Here is a 25,062-nt window from a genome sequence, read left to right as displayed (position 1 = left end):
TCTGACTTATTTATTGACCTGATCTGCTATTAGGGCAGAAAAAACTTGTGCAGAATCTTCTTGAAGGTCTGTTGCTTTTTAGCCAAAAATGAGTAAGACAAAAACATGCCCAGGAGCAAAAGGAATGGATTGCACCAAAAGACTAATCAATAAGTAAATAATATTTATCATGAGCTTTGCACTACAGCATTTGGACAGACACAAGATGAGCACCAGTTTGGTGCCTGCGCTTGCCAGCTGATCACATCCAAATGCTCTCCATCTCAACACGCTTTGACTAATAGGGACATGGCCCAGCACTGAGCTGGGGATGCAGGTGTCCATGCTCCGAAGGATGGTGTTTTAGGTACCAAAATTGTCCCTTGCCTGTTGAGACCCTCCAAACACAGGCAGAGGGGAAAACCAGCTAGGGCTGTCCACCCTCACCAGTGCCAGATTACATTTCCACGGCAGCTGCTCCCTTTGTCTACACCCAGTAAAGCCAAACCAGCCTACAAATTAATTTAATCTGCTGTAAACCCAAGTGTCAAGCACTTAGATGGCAGCTAAAAGCGCCACTCTCAGATAACCGAGTGACACCAGCTAATAATAGCCTGCGCATGAGGGGAGCGGGAGTGGACATTTTGTGTAACCAAAGAGGAACCCGTGCCTGGGAACGGCCGCGCTGGCCGGTCCCAGCCCCGCAAGCAGAGCCCGAGCCCACCCGGCCTCTCCCATGATTAGCTGCACTAATACCACCCTGACCTCTCTTTGCTCGGAGGCAACAATAGTCCTGGCTTTTGTTAGCAGGGAGAACAAAATGCCACCTTTCACAGCTCTGCAATCATAGCTGCTTCCCTTTTCATCTCCCAGAGGCTCTGCACCGGACCTTGCTCACCGGGGAGGATGGTTAACCCTTGCTGGGCAGCCAGCCACAGGGGGAGCGAGGGGTGCCAGGGTCCCTGCAGGCTCCTCTTCTCCCAAATCCCTCCATTGGCAGGGAAAACACCAAACAAGCCCTTTCTGGTGAAGGATGCAGGTGTGCAACAGGGCTCTTCTCTGCCTGACATTGCCATTGACAGGAAGTACCTGGAGGCCACTTCAACCCCTGAGCTGCATCAAGAGGTCACCAAAATCCATGCTGAGCTCTCCCCCCTCACTCTGCCCTTGAGAACTGTCTTGAACACACCCATTGACCAGGAAATGGTGTAATTCAGGTGACCTTCTTTTGTCGAAATTTAAGAAGAGCAGCTTAGAAACAAAGGAGAGTATGTTTTCCAGAGCAGTACTTCGCAAAGCTCAAGAATTCACCCAGGGATGTGGCACAAGGTGCTGGTGTGAATGTGTATTTGGGTTTGCATGCAAGGCTCTTTCCAAAAGAAGAGAGTGGATACTCAGAGATGCTCACTTCCCACTGCCCACGGGCTGGAACAGGGCTTGCTCAGGACCTGAAAAAGACCAACCCTCATCCGCTTTGGGATTCCTGAGGGAGTAGGGCACCTCGTCCACCCCCACACCCCTCCCTCTCTCCTTCTTCTCAACAAGGGCTACAAGGAGCACAGAGAGCTTTCTCCCAGGGTGTGCAGGGTCTTGGAAGCACAGCTGACTGCACGTGTCAGTTATGCTCCAAATGGGTTGTCACAGGTCAAGGTTCTGCAGGCAGCAAGAGCAACTGCTATTTTTAGACAGGATAAGGTCACGGTGCTTTTAGAGACAGTGAGGTCTACAATAAAACCTATTGATCAGTCTCTGGAACTAGCGCTCCAGAGAGACGCCTAAATTGAAACAAAAAATTGCCTGGCCGTTTTCTCTATAGACTCGGTAGGTAAAAGCTTGTTGGAGTCTTTCAGGAGATAAAATAACTAAGAAGAACCTGCGTACAGACCACAGTTGTCCATTTAAGTGGATGCACAGGGGGGGAAAAAGGGAAAGTGAGACCTATGGGAGAGAACAGTGGGAAGCTCCGAGCATCCTTCTGCCATAGTGACAAGCCAGCTGCCTCAAGGGTGAAGGCCATCCTTCCCATGCCCTGACTCCAATCTCCACAGCCCAGGTGTAAAGGCACTACAGCATACCTGACTTGTAAGAGAATTAATGCTTTACTTGCATCTTGGAAGGTAACGAAGCCTCTGAAGGCATTAATCACTGGGGTCCCTGACAGCACATGCACATTCACCATCCCTGGAAGTTTTCAAGGCCAGGTTGGATCAGGCTCTGAGCAACCTGATCTAGTGGAAGGTGACCCTGCCAGTGGCAGGGGGTTGGAACCAGATGAGCTTTGAAGTCCCTTCCCACCCAAACCATTCTGTGATTCCCTCTGGCCATTTGTGTTTTGGCGATGAATTTCACCCAGCTGACTCGTGGAGGCCCAAAGATGAAAAACAGACCAGTATTTCAGCCAGGCAAATTATTTAACTGGATGGTTCACGCATCTCCAATGTTTTCACAACAAATTCCAAGCATTTATCCAGGTCACAGACAAACCAAAATTTAATCAAAAATACCACAAAGCTCTGGACTATCACACTTTAAAGTTCAGCTCTAAGTCCACTGCAGGCACATAAATCCCTCTGTACCACAAGAGGATCTTTACTGTATTGGAGGCCTGGAACCACAGGGACGAGCATGAAACCGTGGAGTATCTTCATTCATCACCTGCCCCACTGCCACAGCCTCACTCACAAACCAAGCATGCCACAGTAAACATAATCCATACATCACACCCCGACATAGGTGACCCCATGAGCGAGTCCTAGACAGAGCACCCCACCAGACATCAACCATATAACGACTGATGCATTTGGAGGATATAATAATAAAAATAATAATAATAACAACTACAGGAAAATACTATTAAGCTGTGAAAAGCTAGTGTGGGTGGTGGCATACATACTTTACTGCTCCAGACAATAACAATATGAGCAGAGATATACATTCAGCTGCTCAGGTAAAAGCAGATCATGTGGGAATTAAAGCACTCACAAGCCTGCAGCGTGGCTCACTCACCATCCAACTGCCAGGTTAGGCTGCAGTTTAAGTTTCTGCATAATAGAGATGGCAAGATGTAAAATCTCAAGCAGTATTATCTGTACAGTGACTGTGCTGCAGAGGAATCATAATAAAAAACATGTTTCAAAGCAGTACAGTAACTGTGATTCTGGAAAAAAAAATAAAAGAAAACAACAACAAAAAAAAAAAAAAAAGACAATGTGATCTTTGCAAAAAATATACTGCTGCTAGAAAAGCCAAGGTAATTAGTTTTCTATTTAAGAAATCAGGCTTGGGTTCTGTTTGGTTTCTTTATATAAAGGTCCTTAGGCTCCTACCAACATTTTTACAATTTTCTTCTTAGAGCCCTATGACTCTAGAACAAAGTTTGAGATAAAACAATTGTAATAAATAAGGACAAAGTTATTTGGGAATTAAGGACACTGCTGCAGCCCCTCATCTTCTTAACTGATTAGATGAATGGAGCTTTAGTGGAATATATGTCTGAGAAAATCCAAAGCTAATTTCTGTTTGTAATTACTGATAGCACACAAGTATCCTTTCCAGAAAGCCTACTCTATCACCCAGAAAGCAGATGCAAACATGGGTATATATAGGGACTGCAATGAAATGAAGCCTGTGGCAATGCCCACATTAGCTGCCATGCAGTCAGACTCCCATCCCATATATGTGTGTGGGTACACACACTCACACACATGTGCTCCTCTGGTGATTTTTGACAGGCATCACTTGTATTCAAGCTCGACTCTGCCACCTTCTCCAGGTTTTTATCCCAGACTCCAGTGGCTGGTAGACAAAGCCCTCTGTTAATCTGAGCATAAATAACCATAACGGGTTGAGCCCAAGCTCCTTTACACTGCTGTGCCTACCAAGTGACTCTCCTGGCTGCAGGGAAGCCACTTAGGATTTACCCCTGGGGTAACTCTGAGCAGGATCTGCCCCCTCAAACATTTTCTCTGTGTCTATCTCTGCCCTTGGGTTTTGCAAGAGCACAGAAGCAGGGAGGGGATCACAAACATTCCCTACTGCTGCTGAGAGGAGCTTTTGTAACCAGCTGCTGTTGGGCATGAAACTGAGAATTTGGAGAGGCTGGAGCAGCAGAGAGTGGCTCCCTCAGTTTGTTTAGCTGGAAGATGCTTCTGGATTTTCGGGGCTTCCAGTACAAGGCAGCTTCAGGATCAGCACCTCCAAGAGACAGAGGCCAGGGACATGATGCTATGCTTCCCAGATCCACCCTCATCCCTCCCCCAGGAGGGCACAAGGCTCTGAAAGACCCAGCTCTTTCCACAAAAGGCAGGGAAAGGAGGGAAATAACCCCCCAAACTTTTAATTTTTGTCTTTTCCATTCATTTTTGAATTAGTATTCAGCGTCTGCCGCCGTGACACGGATAGCTAAAAATGTGTGTGCGGATATGTCATCCGTGAACAAAGTGGCTCATGTTTGTTCTTTATTATTTAGGAAATGCACATTAATTACTGCAGATTTTCTCCTATACATCTACTGTATCTCAGACAGAATTGCTGAGAAGGTCTGCAGAATAAAAATGTATGGGGTAATTAAATGGATATTTATAATTAGAACTTAATAATTTGCATCAGGGACAAATGAGCTCTGATTTCAATCTGTAGTGCATTTAGATTAGCCTGAAGATAGTGTAATTTGATGTTTTATAGTCCTCCTCTCAGATTATGAAACAATACAGTGTCTTTAAAGCAGCCGTGTTTGTGTCACGAGTGTGTTAAGAAGCAGCCACAATGAAAATGTTTGACAACGTGAAAGCAGCCATAAATTACACGACAACTGAGCAAAAGTCGTGATGAAACAAATAAAGAGCTGACCTATGATGCATCTGATTCAGCACTGCGCCCGGACCACTCGGCGCTCATCCCGGAGCGCATCCTTACGCACGCGGCTACTTAGAGCCGAGAAAACTGTAAATTATCCCTAGTCAACAACATTGATTTTTAGTCGGTGTTTCAATCAGTTTGAAGTAGAAATACTACACCGCTCCCTGGCAGCCTCTCAGCCAGCCGGCTGCTCAGCCAGCGCCTCTTCGGGCACAGCTCTGTTACAGCCCCATTGTTCCCACTGTACAATATTTATCGTGGGCTCTCCACACACAGGTACTTGACCCCAAAGGTCACCGCCTCGTCTCCTGGACATACAACCCACCTTGGCTAATAATGCCTTTTGCCCAAACACAGGGAGCCCCTGAAGATCCCGCTGCCTCCCCACAGATGTACACATAAATCTCACCCAGGGGACGTGGCACTGCACGGCCGCAGCCAAGCACGTGCCCCCCAGACCACGGGCTGCATCTGCCCGGGGACAGAGGTAAAGCGAGGTGGGGACTCCATACCAAGGTCTTGGTAAAGAGCAGGTTGGTTTGGAGATGCAACCACATCTTTTTTCTCTTCCCAGCTTTGCTCAGCCATCGGCAGAAAGGAAGAGCAGTGAGGCTGAGCTCTCATTCTCGCTGTGCTGCAGTTCTCGGGCCTTACCCAGGGCAAGCCACCCGCCCTGTGCCTCGGCACTTGCCTCTCTCGCCCCGGCAGTGCAAGGGTGTGCTCATTAACATCTCAGGTCCCCATGTAATGGATGCTGCACAGGTAAACACCTCGATCAGCAGATAACAGGGAGTCCTGTGCAGGCATTACACACACATACACACAAACGGGAGCTGCGCACGTGTGTAGGCAAACTCCTGGGAAAAAACACAGGGGTGCCAAGTCTCTGGGAAGCTCATCATCAAACCAGTTACAGTCTGACACAAAACACAAGCAGCAAGGCAGGTACCGGTATAAGGAAGGAAATTTCCAGACCCAGAGCCCTGGCACTCAGCCTCGTGGAGCCATAACCCACAACCTCTTCCCAGCCTTTGTACTTTCCTCCCACAGAGCACAGCTCAGTGCACCGCATATCACCAGCTGCTAGCTAAGAACGTGAAGGGGAATAAGAGCAGACAAGGCTGGAACCATGGCAGTATATGATATTCCCAGCCTCCTCGAAAACTAGGACTCACAGACCTGGATGCCCACATGAATCAAAGTGGTCAGGCAAAGCTTTAACTAACAGAGGCCATCCCTACATGTGCCCACTTTCCAAGAGGGACAGCTACGTGATGTAAAGCCTCTAGTGCCAAGCAAACCTCGGCATTCCCAGCAAGGCATGATGCTGGGAACACATCAAAGGAACAGAGGACAGGCAGGTGACCCAACCCACTCTGACCTACCCTTCACACCTCTGAAAAAGCTGCCCTTTGCAGCGGGGGGAGCCCATGTTTTCCCAGCCATGCCCTTTTCCGAGCATTTTAAAATCCACTGTCCATCAGCATGATGGGAAACAAGGCGTCGAGCTCTTCCTTTGAGAAGTTTCTTGTTTGACCAGAGTACACATTATTCAAATCAGCCAGAGTGAAATGCAGTTAAGCTGCTGTTTGTTCCAGCACAATGAGATTGGCCTGTTAAAAAGCAAAAATGTCAGGATGTTACAGGCTCAGTCTCCTTCCAAGACTGGTAAGTAGCTGAACAACTGTCAGAAACAGCATAATCAGAAACAACAAAAAAATAAAAACACCCAAAACAACCACAAATTCCGACTGTGTTTCCAAGTCAGAGGTGCTCTGGGGCCACCCGCACCCCAGCCAGGCACCCTTGGGAACAAGCTCTGACCCTGGAACATCCCTGCAGCCTCATGTACAACATGCTCACCACATCCACCCCTTGCAAAGCAAGGAACTTTAAGTAAAAACAACGGTAACCCAGTGAAGATCTCGGATTTTGTCTTTATTCTCACCACCACAGCATTTTGTCTATATTTTCACCTCCCGACGAAGCACTTCGACGTCGGGCACTGCTCAGTAATGTTCTGTGAGGGCTGCATAAAAGCTGGAAGTGCAGCCACCTTCACACCCAGCACAGCTCTGCACTAGGGGATCAATTTGATTTTGTTTCTCATAAAGCCATTTGAATGGGTGGGAGCCACCATGAAAAGGTTGCTGTCATGCACAAGCTGTGGGCCTGCACTAGGTCTGCCCCCAGGGTTTGCCCTCCCCAGACAGGTAGGCATTGCCTTGCAGATGCTTTTCACCCCCCAATTTAACTTCTGCTATCTCTTGAAATCTCCCAGACTCACGCATGCCCCTCCTGCTCTCACACTCTTGAGTTTAGTTTGCCTCTCAGAACAGCAACCCCCTATTTTTTTTTTCCTGTCCTGGGCCCTCAGGTTACTGGCACGGCGACAACTCTTTTTTTTCCCCAGCAGCGAGCCAGGAAAGATGATAGAACCTGCGTGCGTGGCCAAGGGACTGGTCTCAACTGGTTCAGAGGGAAAAAATGGAGCTGTGTCTTTCCCCCCTCCCCTCTCCCTCTTCTTGCCTTTAGCCAAAAGACCTGGGAGCATTTGATGTGCAGTCAGCAGGTATTAAAAAAAAAAAAAAGAAAATTATTGAAAAGGCTGGCCGGCTCCGGAGCTGTGACACTCTCTCATCAAACTCTGGACTTCAGCCAAGTTCATCTGTTAATGGAGAGCAACAGCCAGGGCCTCTCCCCCCGCCCCCCCCCCCCCCCAACCGCCACCACCCCCTCGCTCCCTCCTCTACCTCTTCCTCCCTCCTAAAAAACTAGACATCGATTATGTCTGTGCTTTTCCCTTTCTATTCAAGATAAACAAAGTGCTTCAAGTTCAGGGCACACCCTGGGACCCTTGACAAAGCAATCTATCATCCTGTCTGCTAAACCAGTCTGGCCACACCACCGCCGAGGAGACTAATGCTTCCAGTGTACAATTTTCCCTTTGTGCTGCTGCCCTATTACTAGTAACCTCTTTTCTTCCCTACCTTCCCAGGAGCAGATGTGCTTGACCACTTTGCCTAAGCCCCTCCTGGCAAAGGCATTTTTTGCTGAAAGCAACCTCAAGAATTAAAAAACAAAAAAGAACCAAGCCCCCGCCTGCCCCCTCCTCTCCCCGTCTCCTGTCTCCATCCCTATGTCCACCAAAGAAATCCAGCACAGAGCTTGATTTTTCCTTCACCACCAAAGATTTCTTTTTAGGGAGTGAGTTCAGGTTTAAATCATATCCACTAATTCATTCTGACTTGCAATTAAATGCAAATACACTTTTATAGCCAGCATGGAGTGTATTAATTTTAACAGCAAATGACAAAATAAGAATACAGTCCCTCCAATACCAATAATGAATCACACTGTAAATCACGTTAGTGGTCACATTCATTAAAGCTTGTAAAGCTCTTGGAGATCCACGGGTGCTATGTGCCACCAACCCACAGATCAGCATCAGCTTGCCTAGACCCCACTGCTGGCACCCAAGTGCCCCAGACCCCAGCTGGGGGGCACAGAAAACACCCCAACAAGTGCAGGGCACCCAAATCCACTCCCAGTCCCTTCCAGCAGTGCCACAGAGAGCTGGTGCTTCCCAGGTGAGCAGAGGAGCCGGAGAGATTCACAGCCCAGTACTGAGGGTGGGTCTCACCACAGGGCTGAGGCATCTGGGCAACATGGCTTAGGTTAAGGGAAGGGCTGGGAGCACCCAGGCTGGGTGCTCTAAAACACAGGGCAGTTACAAAAATCAATAAGAAACCACAAATCACCATTTAAGTGTGCTTCCTAACAGCTAGCCTGGCCTTTTCCTAATGCTCCCGGCTGCCGACAGCGTTTACCCCTTCCCCGGGTCTACAGAGCGCTCCATTTGCTTGCCAGCACTAAGATCCTCTGCACCGTTTATTAGTCAACATGGGGGAAAGTGAGGCTCCTTTGTTTTGTTAGGACAGCTGTGTGCCATTCCCACCCCCTCCCACCCATCCTCTCCTAAAGAAATAATTAAATCCAATTAGGACCAAAAAGTAATTTACATTTTGGTTCTGTGTAAGATGGGGAGGTGGGGGAAGGAAAAAAAACTCCCACAAAACACGTTGTGATAAAATTTCATTACTTTGCTACTTATTTGTCTGCTTTTGCTTTTGAGGATAGCTCAGGCTGCACTTTCCCTCTTTAAAGGCTGTACATTTTGGTGTGTGGATCGAGAGGGAGATGAGGAAGGTGGAAGAGAGAAAACTTGTTCCCATTCCCTGCTCTGTGAACAAGATAGTTCTGCTGGCCAGCCCATCCTGCTCCTGCTCCTGGCTCCTGCTCCTCCCCTCACCGTGCAGGGGGCTCCTCTGCCGCGGTTTACTGATTTACAGAACCTTGGTATGTGAATGGCAAAAATTCCTTGGCATAAGTATATGTTTGCTGATCACATTTCAGATCATGTGTTGTTCATTATTATGACTTGCTCAAAAACAGTTTTGCTAAGTTATATGGGTTTGCCTTGGATATTTTTTCCTCTTTTAGTACATTGAAAACATCATGGCAGGGGGGAAGGCAAATGAGAAAATGTTTCTCTTTCTACACCACCTCAAAAGCCTATTTTAAAAAATTATGGAAAGGAATACAAAATATTCCAGGACTGGGAAGCAAGGGGGAAAGGAAATGAGATTAACAAAACATTTCTTAAAGACCAATGTGATGTCAAATTTTCAAGTGGAATATTTTCCTTTGGATGGGGAAGGAATTATAGGTGGATTTTTACACTTCTGAAATCTCTAAAAAAATACCCAGCCCAACTGATGCATTGATTTTAATTTGGTGCATTATTTAAGCAGCCAGAAGAGTAGATCTTTTTGCCAGGCAAAACACCAGTGCCAGGACCTTCTGTAGCACTGGACAGCAAGTCCAGGACATACTGATTTGTAAAAATACTACCCCCTTGCCTTCTGCAGAGAACTTGTTCCTGAGTTCACATTCTGGCAATTAGAAAAGCAAATAAGTCATCACTACAGAAAAAATAAAAGTTTCCAAACAATGCCACTGTTTTGCTTTCACCTGTGCTGTAAAACTCCAATTAATTCCAGAGTTTGGCCTGTACTTCTCCAGTGATTTACCTCAACTTTTGCTCGTGGCAGATAGTCCATGTGGGTGACCACACAGGTCACCTGAGCACTCTCCTCTCCGGGCCCAGCGCAAAACAGGAACGTTTACTTTTTTGTCATTTTCATATAGTAAATTATCCATTACATTTCAACATATCTTACTAAAGCAATTACATCAAGAAAATGATAGCGCGTGTGGAATCAATTATGCATGCACTTGGCCAGGGACCAAAGGCTATGAAGTCGGAGAGGGCAGAATCGTTCAACACACACAAATAAAAAGCCCCTGGATCTCGCAGATGGACCCCATCAGTTCATCTTACCGCCGAAAAAGTTCATGCACTTAATAATTTATTTGTGTTCTGGATACTGTTTCCCAGCTGAATATTAACAACTTTGAACTGCACCACGCTTTTAGCGTGGTATGGGTGGAAGTCATGGAAGGGCAGCAGCAGGTCTCCTCTGAGGTTAAAATTATACTTCTGTTCCTTCCAGAAGGGTCCTCATCCCTTTCCATTTGTTTTCTTTCACTAAGCAGTTCCTTTAATCACGGTATCTGTTTCACCCCTCCAATTCATCTTCTTACCCAGTGATAAACTCTCCAACCAAAGCTGGGCATCAATTACCAAGGCTGGACAACCAAAGGGATGAAGCACCAGCAAGGGCCTGATCCCACAGCCAGGAACTGGTGGTGCTGCCAGTGTGAGGGACAGGGGACAGGGACCAGGCCAAGCCCCAGCCAGGCAGGAGGGGTGGTGGACGGCCTCTGGCATTGCCCAGGCATGGATGCCCGGGCAGGTTATGAGAGCTGAGCAGGCTTCCAGCCAGGGTGCTCCCAGTTTCCCCTTCCAGGTCTGGATGATTAACACCTTGCCTGGACAGGCAGGAGAAAAAGACCCTTCCTTGTGCTGAGGCAACTGGGAGGCTGGAGTGGAAGAGGAGCAGCGACAGCAGCACAATTTGCTGCTACAAACAGGGTGCTCCCTGCCCTTTATGCAGCGTCCCCCAAAGGCAGGGCCACCACTCCAATGCCAGCAGCAGCTCTGCATCCCCGGGCAGCACAGGATGGGGTCTGGGGCACGTGCTTTCAACACTGGTCACCCAGAGAGGGGTCCAGGCACCACCACATCCTGCCCTGCTGTCATCTCTCCCTCCAGCCCTGGCATCTCCAGAGCATGGAAAATAATTCTTTTCTATCTACACATGTAGGATTATTTTTTAAAGGAATGTCTCCCCCAAATGGGAACAATTTCCTTCTACACTTCCAACCAAGTGTACTTAACATTAAAAGAGAACTGATAGAACATATTTAATTACTCAAGGTTAGACTCCTAATTCCTCAATTCACTAAAGGAAACTTGGCAAGAAGATGCATCATTTTGCTGCTTTCTACTGGAGCATCTGAGGGAGAAGAGCCACTGAGGCAGCTAATACACAAAACATGATCAAAAGTGATTAACAACAGCTTCATATGCAAATTGCATTAATGAAGGAGTGCAAAGTCATCATGTAAATTAAATATGTCAAATCTCTTGGTGAACTTTCAATCTTGAGAAGAAAAAACACCGCTTTAATTTTTTTACATCATCAATTTTCCAAGATTGAAAATCTAAGAATATTGGTGCTATAAAACAATTTTCACCTTTTTTTTCTCCTTCAGCAGCCTGACAGGCTGGCCTGATGTGTGCCGAATGCACATGTTAATAGGCCAATCAAAAATGCAAAACAATTCGCAATTACTGCAAGGACCTAATGGTCATTAGAATTTACAACTAGGTAATGAACTAAAGTCTGCCCACACCATGCATATTCATAAAGCAATTTAGCCTTTGAAGATTAAAGAAGTGCTTAAAATTCAAATGAGCTTTAGCAAATTATCAGTAAGATTCATCCAAAAAGCAAAAGGGTTTTTCTTCCTGTGATTTCCTTATTTTTTTAATGCAAAATTGTTATATCTTCCAGACGGAGCTTCAACTAAACACAGGGCTCCGAGTCAAGCCAAAGGGGCTGGAGACAAACAGAGGCAGAAAACATTGTTATGGACTTTGTTCAGAAAACTAAGCCCTTAAGAGCCAAACCTATCTCTAAACATGGTAATTTATCAAAAGCAGCACAGACTTGCTCATAGGCAGTATTGTGTGCCGCTCTCCGAGAGCAGATTAACAAGATTTCCACCACCCTCCAAAAAAGCCTTTTTCCCCTCAAGTCACATCTTCCATGTAAACAGCAAATGTATTATAAAAACATTATTTTCATCAAAGTGCAGCAGCATTAATTTTAGGGACTCACTGCATTTAAAAGGGAGGGATGAAAAGATCTCGGCACCAGAGCGTGCCACTGCGAAAGTCACAGTGCTCCCGCGGAGCGGAGCTGCGGCTGCCGAGCCAGCAGAGTTTGCAGGGGCACCGCTCAGCGCCAGCCGCTCTGCTCTTGGCCGGCCTGATCCAACCATGCCAAAGGACATAGAGCAGGGGAGACACTTCTGCCAGCGATCCCAGAAGGAGCCTGGGGGGGAGGGGGCAGGGGGGAAAGCGCTGGCTGCCTCCCTGGCACCCCGACTTGGAAGGGTGGATGAATGTTCATATAATTCCTATTCCCACCTCACCAGCCTTCTCCGACCTCATGGCTTATCCTACCTGCACCCCTGCAGAGCAAAACAGATGATGCCTGGAGCTGTGCTAATGCCCCGCTTTTTTTACATTTACTGGGCACAATAGGACCAGCGCCATGCAACAGCCGCAACAGCAAACATCTAGATTGGCCATGTTAAAATCCCTAGTTTTAAGCAATTCCCCTCCCAACACCAACATTACTTCATACAAAGAGAGTCCAGAGAAGGCCAGTATGGGATGTGACAGCATAAATCAGAATTAGATTCAAAACAAAAGTTTAGAAACTACTGCCGGGCCGCAGAGCTGTTGAAGGCCATGGTCTCCCAAACTGCCTTCAAGTCATGTGCCCTCTTTAGGAGATTTTTTCCCCCCACTTCTTTCTGTTTCCAGAGACATAAAAACCACACTACTGGGCTCTGAGCATTCCCTAAAATAAAGCAATTAACTTATTTCCAAGCTCCAGCAAGCGATCGTGACAGCCTCCCCCCGGCAGAAAGTGGGAGCCGTGGTCCCTGACCCCTGGCCAACACAAAAGAGGCAGCCCCAGCACAATGCCTGCTGTCAGCAACTGAATTATTTTTATACAGGAATTTTTATCTCTATGGCACAAACAAGTATGTGTCTGTGCTGACTTGTTAAGCAATCCACTTGTATGTAGAATAAGATTTTTTTTTCCCTGCTACCAGTCACACAGCTCTAAGATCAGAAGAAATACATACTCTTTGAAGCTCCTCAAATGTTTTAGTTAAAAGGACAGCAGTTATTTTCTAAGATCCAAGAGTATCTTTATCAGAATTTAATTTTTCCTTATTGATTTTTTCTAACGTAACACAAATTTAACATAGGACAGTTTATAGTTTATTACAAAAAAATACAGCCTCTATCTCTTTTTCCAAATGCATCCCACTGTGTTCTAGCTCCTCAAAGAGAACAAGGCTTCCGGACTACTGTTTCTCATTGCACAACAACTCTTCCCTAAACATGAAAATCAGCATCAGTAATAGAGAAACACGGGGAAAAGCCCCCGGCCACCCTCACACAGTAAATGCTCTGTACGCTCACGATGCCCTGGATGAACGACAGTTCTGTTGATCTATTCTCTTACTCCACAAAGAATAAACTCAGCAGCTAAAATGCAACGAAACCCAGATGATTCATTCAATGTCTCAAAAAAACCCAGCTGTGACGCTGAAGCAAAGTAATGCTGGGTGACAAATTAATTGTTGCAAATATTGGGGGGGGGGGGGGGGGGGGGGAGATACAACACAACACATTTGTATATTTGTATTTTGTATTTCTCTACCTGATAAATCAATTAAGCAAGCAATTAATGCAAAATTAAACTCCTTACTTCCTAAAGGAACGAGGAAGTGTGATGCATAATTTTAAAGCGGTAATAGCTGTAGTAATAGCAATAATAATAACAGTAGTAATAATAATATTATTATCCACAACAACAATAATAACACCACTAAAGGCAGGGCTCTTCTTTGAGCCTTTGTTGTTCAGCAGTAATTCCATTGTTTATTTAGGCAGAGGTTTTTCTATCTGCAGCTAAGATCAAATTGTAGGTGTAATTGTACAGCATTTAGGCAAAGCAAGGGAGGGTGGAAGCAAAAAGTCCTTAGTTCTGATTGACCAAAGCTCCCCACATCTCCCTGAACCAACACACCCACTCCAGTGGGAATCCTGCACCCTCTGAAGCACCCTGACAATGCCTGCCTGGAAGGGCAGAGAGGAATAGCTTTTCGTGACAGCTATTTCCCAGGGATACTGAACCTCCTGCCTTGTCAGCAATGCAGTTATTTGGCTTTTGCTCTTGCCCCACTTGGTGTCTCACCTATTTAGTGTGAAACACAAAAATCAGAGCTGTAGCTGAGTTCCACCAGATAGGGAAGTGATAGGATTTTTTCTTTAAAAGCAACCTGTTCAGGTAAGCAGTTCCAGTAGAACTGCAGCAGGCAAGCGGGGCGAGGTCTCCGAGGAAAGCACAGAGAAGAAACACTTTGGTGCACTGTCTGCAAACCCAGAATTCAGCAGCTTTTTTTGGCAGCCAATTTGTTTCAAGTGTTTTGTTTCAGGGAACGTATGTATTTTTTCTTTGTGCATTTTGTGGATTTACTACAACCACTCCTGACAGCTGTTGATTCAGTTAAATGAGCACATTATTAAAAATCCTCTAACACAACTGCACTGAAAAACAGACACCTTTGGATAGAGCTGAAGATTCAAACACACAAGAAGATGCAAATGAAACCTCTGTAAGGAGGATGTACAGCCTGGGCCGTGCCCAAGCCAGAGGGCAAAAGGGGCTCCAGCCCCTGTTTGTGGTGGCTCTGTTTTCTTTGTTTCAACCAGACCCAGATGCTAAAAAAAGAATGAAAAGCAATGCCAACAATCCCAACTATAAAAAAAAAATGTTTGCTAATACTTGAAAAAAATACATCCCCGAGCGGGCTGAAGTTAATGTGCTTCAAATAATTCTGCACCGTGCCCCATACTTTGTCTTCTTTTCTTACTTACTATCCAATTTTGCAGAGGAAGGACACTTATTCAGAACAAGGAGGGAAAGAGGAGGATGTTTTCATTTTGCTTTAGATCAAAGGCAAACAAGAATGGAAACTGTGGTATATTGAATTTTTTTTTCCCACCGCTGTCATTCACACTGGGCTATCGAAGTTTTATACAATTCCCCAGCCCGGCTGCATATTAAGCTGGCTGTGTACAGCTTTATTATAGCATGGTGCTGAGGAAACATTAATATTCCTGTGTTGCATCTGACAGGACATTTACATGCGCCCATCTGAGCTCACACCTGAGAGCTGCTCCAAGGTACAGTAGCTGTGCTCCGATTGTAAAGGCAAATGAAGAACACAAATTCCCTGCTGGGATCGGAGCTGACCTCGCCACACCCCACACCACAAACCTTTCCCTCGCCAACCCCAGGCAATGCCACCTCCGAATGAAGAATGAGCCACCAAGTTAGCAGCCTCGACAATAGAAGAGCAAAAAAAAAAACCTCGCTGAAATATTTTAAAGATGCACAGCGAGTGCAGCTGGCCAATAAAGGTTGGAAAACAAACTGGCTGAACCCCGTGTGGGATGCGTTGCATACTAAATCTGATTAGAGACGGGGAGGATGTTTATGGGCTTTAAAATGCATTTGGCATTAACACAGGAAGGTTTGAATAATGTGAGCACTTGGTCTGCTCATCCATAGGGGTCCACAGCCACCGGTCCAGTTCCTGCAAGAGTTTGATCCACATCTGGCAGAGCAAAGCACACCCAAGATGGGGCCCCCTCCAGAGCAAACTGTGTTTCATGGAACTTCATTATCAGATCATCCCAACCGCTTGGGTGGTTTGTGGGTCCATTAATGTGCCTGTTATTCTTAAAAGTATGCCATAAATCACAGCAATCCATGTATTGGTGTCTACCTACATGAGCCCAAACCTGCTATGCCCGACGTCACCAGGCGTCAGGCTGGAGCTGCTGTCTATGTACAGAGAGAGACAAAATTACGTTCATTAGCCCAAGGGAAAAACAAAAAAAAATCCACCCAATGGTTAATTTTAGGGCCATGCTACCAGTATGAACATACATATCTGTAAGTCTTAATACATTGAAATACATGGACTTGATGTGTTTTATGGACTTGTGCAGTACCCCAGTAGCTGACACATAAAACCAAGCGCTCCCAGATGGAAGCTGCGTTCAAATGCCTGCCATCGTAGAAGACAACTTCCTCGGACTCACAATATCCCTGGCAGCATTGTGAGCTGAATAAAATCACAACAAGCAGAAAGGTAACGAGAGATCCTCGGTGATTAGCTAAAAAAAAAAAACACAACAAAACACAAGTGGCACTGTGCCAGGCCATGTCCAGCTTGATGCTAAACACCTTCTATTGCACAAAGCTGGTACTAGTGGATATAAAAGCAGACGGAAGCCTGAAGGGAATTTTGTCTGAAAAATATTTTGTCCAGATGAGGATGTGTACAGGCAAACAACTGGAGGCTCCCGTTGCCTGACGGTGCCTCGCAAGCCTCTTTAATTGTCTTTATTATTTGAATGAAACAAGAAAGAGCTTGTGGGCTGAGGGTTGCATATACAAAACAGGGTGATGCTAATAGGCCTCCTTCTCTTTAAAAGAGGCATTACCAAACTATGGGAATGTTTAGGGAAGACTTCATTTCTCCCACTGGGCTAATTAGAAGGTGTTTCATTTACTCCCTGCCTCAGTTTCTGTCACCCAGCATTCTTTGCTGGGACTCTCTGCGCAGAGCCTTGCGTCCAAAGCTTTTGGCACATCATGCCAACGTGCACCTTTCAAGATCTGTATGGAGCTTAACGTGTGCCAGGCTGCCTCTTGAACCACCAGCATTTTGGATGCAGTGATGCCTCTGCTCGTGGACAGCTCCACAATTCAGTGTCCCATGCAGTAGGAGAAGGAACACAAAATATGTTTCTCATCCTCTCAGGAGATCTGATTTGCAGGAAACTAAAAAAAACCAAGCAGAAATATTCAGGGCACCACAACACTGTGATGCTCCCCTGGAAAGCAGAGGCAGAGGAAAAGTTTCTACCCTGCTTCTGTTCTTCAAGTGAACTCATATTTGTGCTTCCAATAAATAGCCATTTTTACATTAACTGACTGGAACGGCAGGGAATAGGAAAACTAACACAATCTTTACCTCATACAAAGGATGATATTGGTGTCACATGCTTGCTTCTTCAAAAAACGTTATTTATAAAAGGCGACAGGGAAAGCAGGGAAACTATTGACTCTTCTCTATATCCCTGTGCGAGCAGCATTACAGCAACTTTTTGATCCCCTACATTTTTCACATTTTTCCCCCCCAAGAAGTAAATTTCACAGCCGCACAGGCCACCGCCTTTAATTAAGCTTTCAAAGGTCTTCTGACAATGCCAACAATTGCAAGACACTTCTAGAGCTCAATCATGCAATCATCGTGACACTTCTATTTACAATTTGTCTTAGAAAGAGTTTCTCTGACATTGTACTTTGACAAAACAGCCAAGCTGCCAGTTCACAACCTTTCTCTGTCCTATTTACAAATACAGCTTGTACACAGCGCTCCAAATCTTGGGAGCGGGAGCCTTTGGGTAGCACCCTCACTATTTTTTCCTGTCGGCAATATTTTACCCAGCCTGCTCTCCCTCCTTCTTTGTATGGGGAAAGCAGCCAGAATTTGACTTCAAAATCTTCCCATATTCCTTCTTCCCCTCCTCTATTTTTAAGCTTTCATCTTATTGTCCAGATGAAATGCTAACTATTCAGTGCAGACAGCAGTATTTTTTTGTCTCCAGAACAAAACAAAACAAGGACTCGACAGTCACAACCTACAGAATTATAATGGTAACTACTAACAACAGTCCAAAAAAATTTCTGCTTAAAGACATTACTTCCCTAGAACTGTAATAACCAAATAATACTCAGTCTCAAATTTAGTACCAAATGACGTTCACCTTCCCCCGACTGCAGCAGACAGAGGGATTTCTTACATTATTTTCCCACGTGTTTAATTTGAATGTCACAAGCAGCTTGAGAATATAGGTTTCAAGCAGTAAAAATGACCTCCCCTCCTCCTCCTCTCTTTATACAGTAAATAGAGCATCCACAGATCCACACTCGGCATTATACAGGGGAATTCGCAGCAGCACACCAAAGTGTTCCCCCAGCTGCATCCAAGTAACATTTAAGATCCTTCTTCACTCCAACCCCAACCTTACATTAATTCCCTCGGATTCATACACCCAACAAACAAACTGCCAAAACCTGACATGGGCAGGCGATAAATATTTCCTCAGCCTTTTCAATAAGTGAACAGTGATTTTACATTCAGTGATCTCCAGATACTTCAGTTAATATTTCCCCCTATTGTAAAATGCGAGAGCGGATAACTAAAGCCCTGCTGTCGCCCTCACCGCAAATCACGGGCTGCCGGTATCTGGTGGTAAGGCTTTGACATACATATTGATGAAAGCTGCCTTGTTGGACCCACACAACATATCCTATTAATTTTCAGTTAAATTTATGGCATTTCAGCTCCAGCGCTGGATCAGCATCACTCAAAATTTTATAGCAAGGCAGAGCTGCGCACAGGCAGACACCTACATGGAAGAGCCAGGTATGGACACATGCCTGCACCTGTATGGATCCCACAGCTGCTGCACAGGTTGCACACACACATATAAGCTCCTGTCCTCATCCCTGTCTCTGGAAAATGGCAAGATAAAGAGCAGCTTAAGGACAATTAAAACAGACACTTCTCCCTGCATTTGAATGAGTAGCTGCCTCCTTCCTCTTCCGTAGGTCTTTAACCATGACTTATGATTCTCTTTTACTGTAACACCCCAACTTACTGACTAGAAAACTGCAGGCAGGGAAAAAACTGCAACCGGAGCTCACCCACAGCACATCTGTATCCAGGCCTAACCTGGAACACCTCTTCCACCCTCAAAACTAATCTGGAACATTTTTATATTGCTACAAAATATGCATTTTATAGTCTTTTAGCAGAAAGAATCACTTCCCCAACTTCTGTGCATTTTTCCAAAGGCACCCTCTATCTTTTTTCTTCCCTTAATTACACACTCAAATCTTGCATTTTGCATTCTTGCACAGGAATCAGATATAAATAGCTGAATTGGAAGAGTTTGAGGTTCTTCGCAGGGGCCTTCCTGAAGCCTGAACTTCACAGTTCAGGCTCCAAGACCGACCTTCACTGGAAATTTTACTGCTGGACTCCTCAAACTACTGGCTACGAGCAATGGGTCACTCCAGCTATCACTTCTTTGTGATACGAGGGAGCTGAACTCCAACTGCATCCAACTGAAAAGGGAGATGAAAACAAGAAGGGGAGGAACAGTGCACCCGTAACTCCTGGTGCACCTTCTCCCTTCCCCAAAGCCAGGTTGCATTTCCAACCAACAGGAAAAGCCAAGGGACACCAGTGTTGCTCAGCTCCAGCCCAGCCAGGGAGGTGCAGAGAACCTGCATTCTTGGACCTCCCATCCATATAGGTATGGCTGGGCACCACAGCCAGAAACCTTGGGGAAGAAGAGTCCTGACAAACAGAACTCCATCTCTCTGGACACACTCACAGCTTGCTCTGTGGACCCTCCTGCAGAGAGCGCCAAGCCTGCTCCCAGTCAAGCCCACCTACATGTAAAAGTGAGCAGGCTCAGGCCCTGCCGCTTGTGCCCCTGTCCTCAGCCACCGCCGCTGCTCAGTGAAGCACTTACAGTCAGGTAAAACCACAGCCCTTTCTGAATTAGCGGCCCAATGACAGCGCGCAAGCCCAAATCCTCCTCGTTTCACGTCACCTGCACCACGCCAAAGCAAGACTTGGCTCGCTAAGCCTCCTGCACCAAGCTAGTGCCAGAGCAAAACCCTCAGCAGAGGAGGTTCCCCTTGTGCAGAACTCCTCGGCGTGGCCATCCCTCCAGCCCAGGGACCAATCTCGGTCCATAGGGATGACAGCATGTTTAATTCTTGCTTGACAGATACTGTGTTTTGTCTTTTGAGCAGAGCGGCGCCGTACGTAAATGCAGCGTTACATCATACCACCGCTCCTCCATATTTGGTGATTTAGTATGGCTCCAGAGCTTGGAAGACTACAAATCCCTTCCGCTAGGCTCCTGCTTCATTAATCATGCCCTACACTGCTGCTCGCTTTCCGTCAGATCGCAGGCAGCACATGGAAATGGGCACTGCCCTCTACCACTCTGGGAAAGAAACCATACTTTAACATCCGTGTCTGGGAGGTGCAATATGGGGAATTCTTGGGGGGGTTTAAGTCTCATTCAAAATATAGCTTAGCACTAGCTGAGCCTGTGTTTCCTCTTAAATGTAGAGATAGTCACGTTTCAAGGAAAGACTGATTACTCTGCAGAAACAGCACACACTTGTTCACATGACGTCTGTGTGTGCACGCACATGGCTCTGCACACATGCACAGACAGACACCCATGCACCAATACGGATCTACTGCCACCACAAAACCTCCAAAACTGCAGCTCTCCAGCACAGTTTGGTGGCCATCTTGGAGGCCAGGGAAGGCTGCGGAAGGATCCTGCTGCACCTCCCAGCGCCTACTGTCCTATTATGGTTTAACTTTGTGGCCAAAGCAAGCCCAAGACAAGCTCCAGCACATCACATGATGATGCACTGCACCTCCGACAACCTCAAGCAGTCCTGTGGGCTCCCCAAAGAGAGGTACCGGCAGTGCCATATCCCAAAAATCACTGGAGGGGGAGTTTGAAACTGGTTTAGGCATTCATTGTGGTTGATACACTGCAGTCTTGCCTTTTTCGACTGGCATGGTTTGAAGTGATCTGAAATGCTTGCTGCAAATGGGCAGTACTTTTGTTTACTAGTAGGGTTTTAAAAGCAGAGCGTGCCTTGTTACACTCCCAGGGCTCTGGGATTTTCTTTCACATGGTACCCTTTCATTTTTTTAACCTCATTTGTGAAAATATCTGCATGGCCAATGGCTTTCTGATTTTATAAAAAAAAAACCATTACGCTATGAAATGGAATTATTTACCCTTTTTGCTTTTTTTAAATTACACTTCATGTTGTTTGTTGCACAAAACAGAACTCTGCCTTGGACATTTGTACAGCTGACATGTGGTTGTGTAAACCACAAACAAAATCAAGATACATCTGTCAAAACCACATCAGAGACAAGAGAGAGCACAGCAAAGCATTTATCATTTGGCTGAGGAGGCAGGCTGCAGAGAGCAGCCTTTCCTGTCAAACCAACCTTTTGAAATTTCCAACATGCCCTTAAACTTTTCGAATAAGCATGTCTGTGCGCTTCAGCAACTGCCCTCTCTACTCTGGCCTGGCCAGTCGAAAATGGCATCTTAAAGTCAAGGTCGGTGGTGTCACTTTGCCATGGGGCTGTGTTTAATTACAGTCCATACGCTGACAGCCAATATGGAACCAAGGCTGGTGGATGCTCGGTTAACCCTTTCACCCCTGACTTTGCCAAAGACTCAAAAGCTCGTCGCTTTCTCACGCGGCAGCCTCAGAAGCCTCCTCCTGCAGCGCTCCAGCAGGCGAGACACCGGGAGACGGTGACTAAAATGCAGGCAAATCACGAGAGTGGCCTCAAACAATACGGCCAGAAACACTGGCTGTCACGACACGTGCCTGTTGCTCCCGCCGCTGCGCAGGCACCAGGAAACACCACTAACCCAAGGCAGGGAGGGCATGGACACACCGGCCCTCACGGCGAGCAGAACACACAGACACTGCAGCGCATGACTGCCAACATGCTACGTTGCAACTGAAACAGAAATAAACTCGCAAACAATTCTCCTTGCTTTAATTTACCTGCTATATGTTCCTGTTTAGGGCAAATTCCTCTAGATGACGTTGATAAACAATCGTCATCCTCTGGTGTAACCTGGATGCCAACCTCCACGGGATTGGATGCTTTTTTCAGCTCACTTGGTGAGGGTGAAGGTGGCTTATCCACAGCCTTCTCTAGGCAGAGACTGCCATTGCATTGTTTCCGTTTGTGCTCAATAAAAATAAGAATGTCCCCCAACGGAAAGTTCATCTGACACTGGCCACAAGTGAGGAGGTCGTGGTCCCCTTCCGGAGCTCCCAATGTGCCATGTTCAGGTTCGTCATCAGTGAGAATGGCTTCAAGAGGTTCGGCTGCAGTTTGAGAAACAAAAGGAGAATGGTTAGAGCTCTCAGAAAAGGCAGCGGGCGCGGGGGGAGAAACTCGCCGAGCCCCCTCTTCATGAATATTACACCCCGCTCTGGAGCCCGCCTGCTCCCCCCAACCAAACCCATGCAACACGGCTGTCAGCGCGGCACCGAGGACAGAGATTCAACAGTTACAGGGAAAAGATTTTGCAGGAGCAGCTGTAGCACGTATAATTCGGAGGGAGAGCACCGCAACTGTCTCCGTGTTCCTGTACGAGGGCACATTTCTGACTCCTTGAACGATTTGGTCTTAAAATTAAATGGATAGGCTGAAAGAATACACTGCGAAACTCTTGTGGTACTACAGCAAGAAGGGAATATGGTGTTTTATTGCTGAATGTATTATTTATATACATGAATTCAAGGCTAAAAGCACTGCACACACTCTCACACACATGGGTGTGTATCTTCCACCAGCCAGACAAGACCCAGTTTCTAAAATTCAGAAATACAGTGTAGACAGAAGGTGTTTCAACACACACAGACACTGCACATTCCCTGTACAGGCTGTGCAGGTAGCATGTGCATGTGTGTAAAAGAGAAGGGGGAGGGCCAGCCTGCATGGGCACACACACCCAGGCACCGACACGCAGGGCACATCCAGCCCTCAGAACACATGTGCAGACATAAACGCGTGGATTTGTGTCACTGTCCCCATCGGCCCGTTTGCGGCTTCCAATTTAAAAAAAATCCTAAAGTCAGTAGTTATACACGAAGTGGGGGGGGGGAAGGGGGAGGGTATGAGACAAATAAATAAATAAGTTTGTATGGCAGAAAACCAAAATATAAAAAGCAAGTGCAGCAGAAATGCCTGCGGGGTGAGGGGAGGCACCGCTCACTTTTGAGCTACTCCTCAGGATCCAAAGAAACAGCAAATTCACCACCAAGACCACTCAGAGATATTAGCTGGATGGGGTATTTTTTAGTACTTAAGGAAATAAGGCAATCAGTCATTTTGCGTTTTTTAATCCTGAAATAAGGGAATACCTAAATTATCTTGAACATGTTAGCACTCATGGCCTTCAGCATCTAAAAATCAGCCTGGCCAAGCAACTGCCACATTTCCTCTCAACAGTGAGAAGCGCCTTCTTTAAACTCGAAATACCTTGCCTAATGTTGTCAAAGTTGACAAATTTTCTGAATGAGCTCCAAAAGGCTTCATTATGAGGCTATTTCTGATCACAGAGTCGTCAGTAGATGCTTTAACGAGGCAGACTCAGCTCTCTTTTCTGTTGGCTTTTTTTTTTTTTTTTTACGTTAGATTTGCAGAGAAATACCTTGGTAATCTCTGTGCAGTCTCCATCGTCATCGCCTTTCATGAAAGGAAAAAAATAAATAAGAGCAGCGTGTTCGTGTTCCTCTGTCTGTGCAACACAACACGCACGCTAGCAGCAGCAAGCAGGACGAGAGGGTGCTACAAATACAACCCACCTCAAAACACTGCCAGGTAACGCAAGTGAGACAGAATATAACTCCTAAACAGTTAATCAGCCTGACCTTCTTTAGCTGGCTGCCAATTTCACATTTAATGAACTTAAAGCCACAGAGAATCAAAAAATAGATTTTAATTTGACTGCATAATATTGGAACTGATTTTGATAAAGTGAAAAAATCCAGTGAACTCAGGTTAAATTTATTTCAACCCTACCTAGGCTGAATACTGAGGAGGAAGATCTGGAGTAGCTCCCAGTTGTGCTGCGTAAAATAATATTGAAAGAGCACACTACCTCGTCGTACCTCAGCTCCAACTAGGACACAGGGATCCAGTCCATAATTTCTTGCCTCTAGTACTACTTCTAATTTAACGTAAGGTCAACCACAGGAATATGAAGGTTACATTCATATTAATAAAAACAATGTCTTAATTGCTGGGGCTTTCTTCTAAACTTACAGACCGACAGGAGAGGAGGCACAACGTGCGTCTCACGTCTCACGCTCCTCGGGAAGCCGGCAGAGGTGCAGGGTGTTTCTGCGGGATTGCCGTTTTTGTCCCCAAGCCGTTCCTTGAGTTCGGACCGAGGGAGTAAATTATTGCAGGACTAATTCCCACCGGTAGCTCGCTGCTCGCCGCAGACAAAGGTATTTTGCTAATCTAACTTCGAGCTCACCGACTCTCTGCAGCAAAACTACACAAAACCACCCATGCTCCCCTTGCAACTGGCTTAGCGAGGAGCTCTGCATAATCATTACTCAATTATAATGTTTTCCCGCGGCCTGATTCCTTTCTAATGCTGTCACTATTATTTAGCAGGGGAAGGTAACCCGCTGCTTCGACACCAGACAGTTAAAAGTGGCACTGAACAAAAAATTAGACTTTGCTAAAAGTCTGTATGGACTGGGCTGATTTACAATCAAAATCAGGAAATGAAGTGGTAATTCAGAGGTTGCTGATTACACCTCCACATTTCACCTAATTAATTTTATAGGAGGCAAAGTTCTTGAAAATAACAAGATGATCAAATGTACAGATATAAAACCTGTAACCTCAACATTTTCTATGCTCTTAACGTAAATTATTGCTAATTAACAAGAATTATATACTAATGTATGAAATATGGCTGGCACTGTGTTCGCTGCAAAACATTTGGCTCCTGGTGGAGGCAGAGCCAGCAAAAAAATTTTGCTTTTTATTATTACTGCTACTTTTAGAACATGATATAAAATACTGGGATTACAAAGAAAACACCAGAATACATTTCACCTGGTCTTGCCTCCGATTCGCAGGATGCATCTTTTAATTCTGGGGCAATCAAAATTCCCTTCCTGGGTCCCTAATCATCCG

The 25,062-nt window shown here is 45.9% G+C and overlaps 1 protein-coding gene across 5 annotated transcripts in view; it reads right to left on the bottom strand.

The window, feature by feature from the left end:
* Positions 1 to 25,062, bottom strand: part of BCL11A (BCL11 transcription factor A) — a 71,104-nt gene that overhangs the window by 43,096 nt on the left and 2,946 nt on the right. For all 5 annotated transcript variants that reach the window (XM_053974111.1, XM_053974107.1, XM_053974109.1 and 2 more), the window contains exon 2: positions 21,897 to 22,226. In XM_053974111.1, coding sequence (XP_053830086.1) covers positions 21,897 to 22,226 — 330 coding nt within the window. The remainder of the gene's footprint in view (positions 1 to 21,896; positions 22,227 to 25,062) is intronic.

Source organism: Vidua macroura, chromosome 3 (genome assembly GCF_024509145.1).
Source record: "Vidua macroura isolate BioBank_ID:100142 chromosome 3, ASM2450914v1, whole genome shotgun sequence".
NCBI lineage: Eukaryota > Metazoa > Chordata > Aves > Passeriformes > Viduidae > Vidua > Vidua macroura.
Note: the sequence above shows the minus strand (reverse complement) of the source record. Positions and strands in the feature narration are given on the sequence as shown.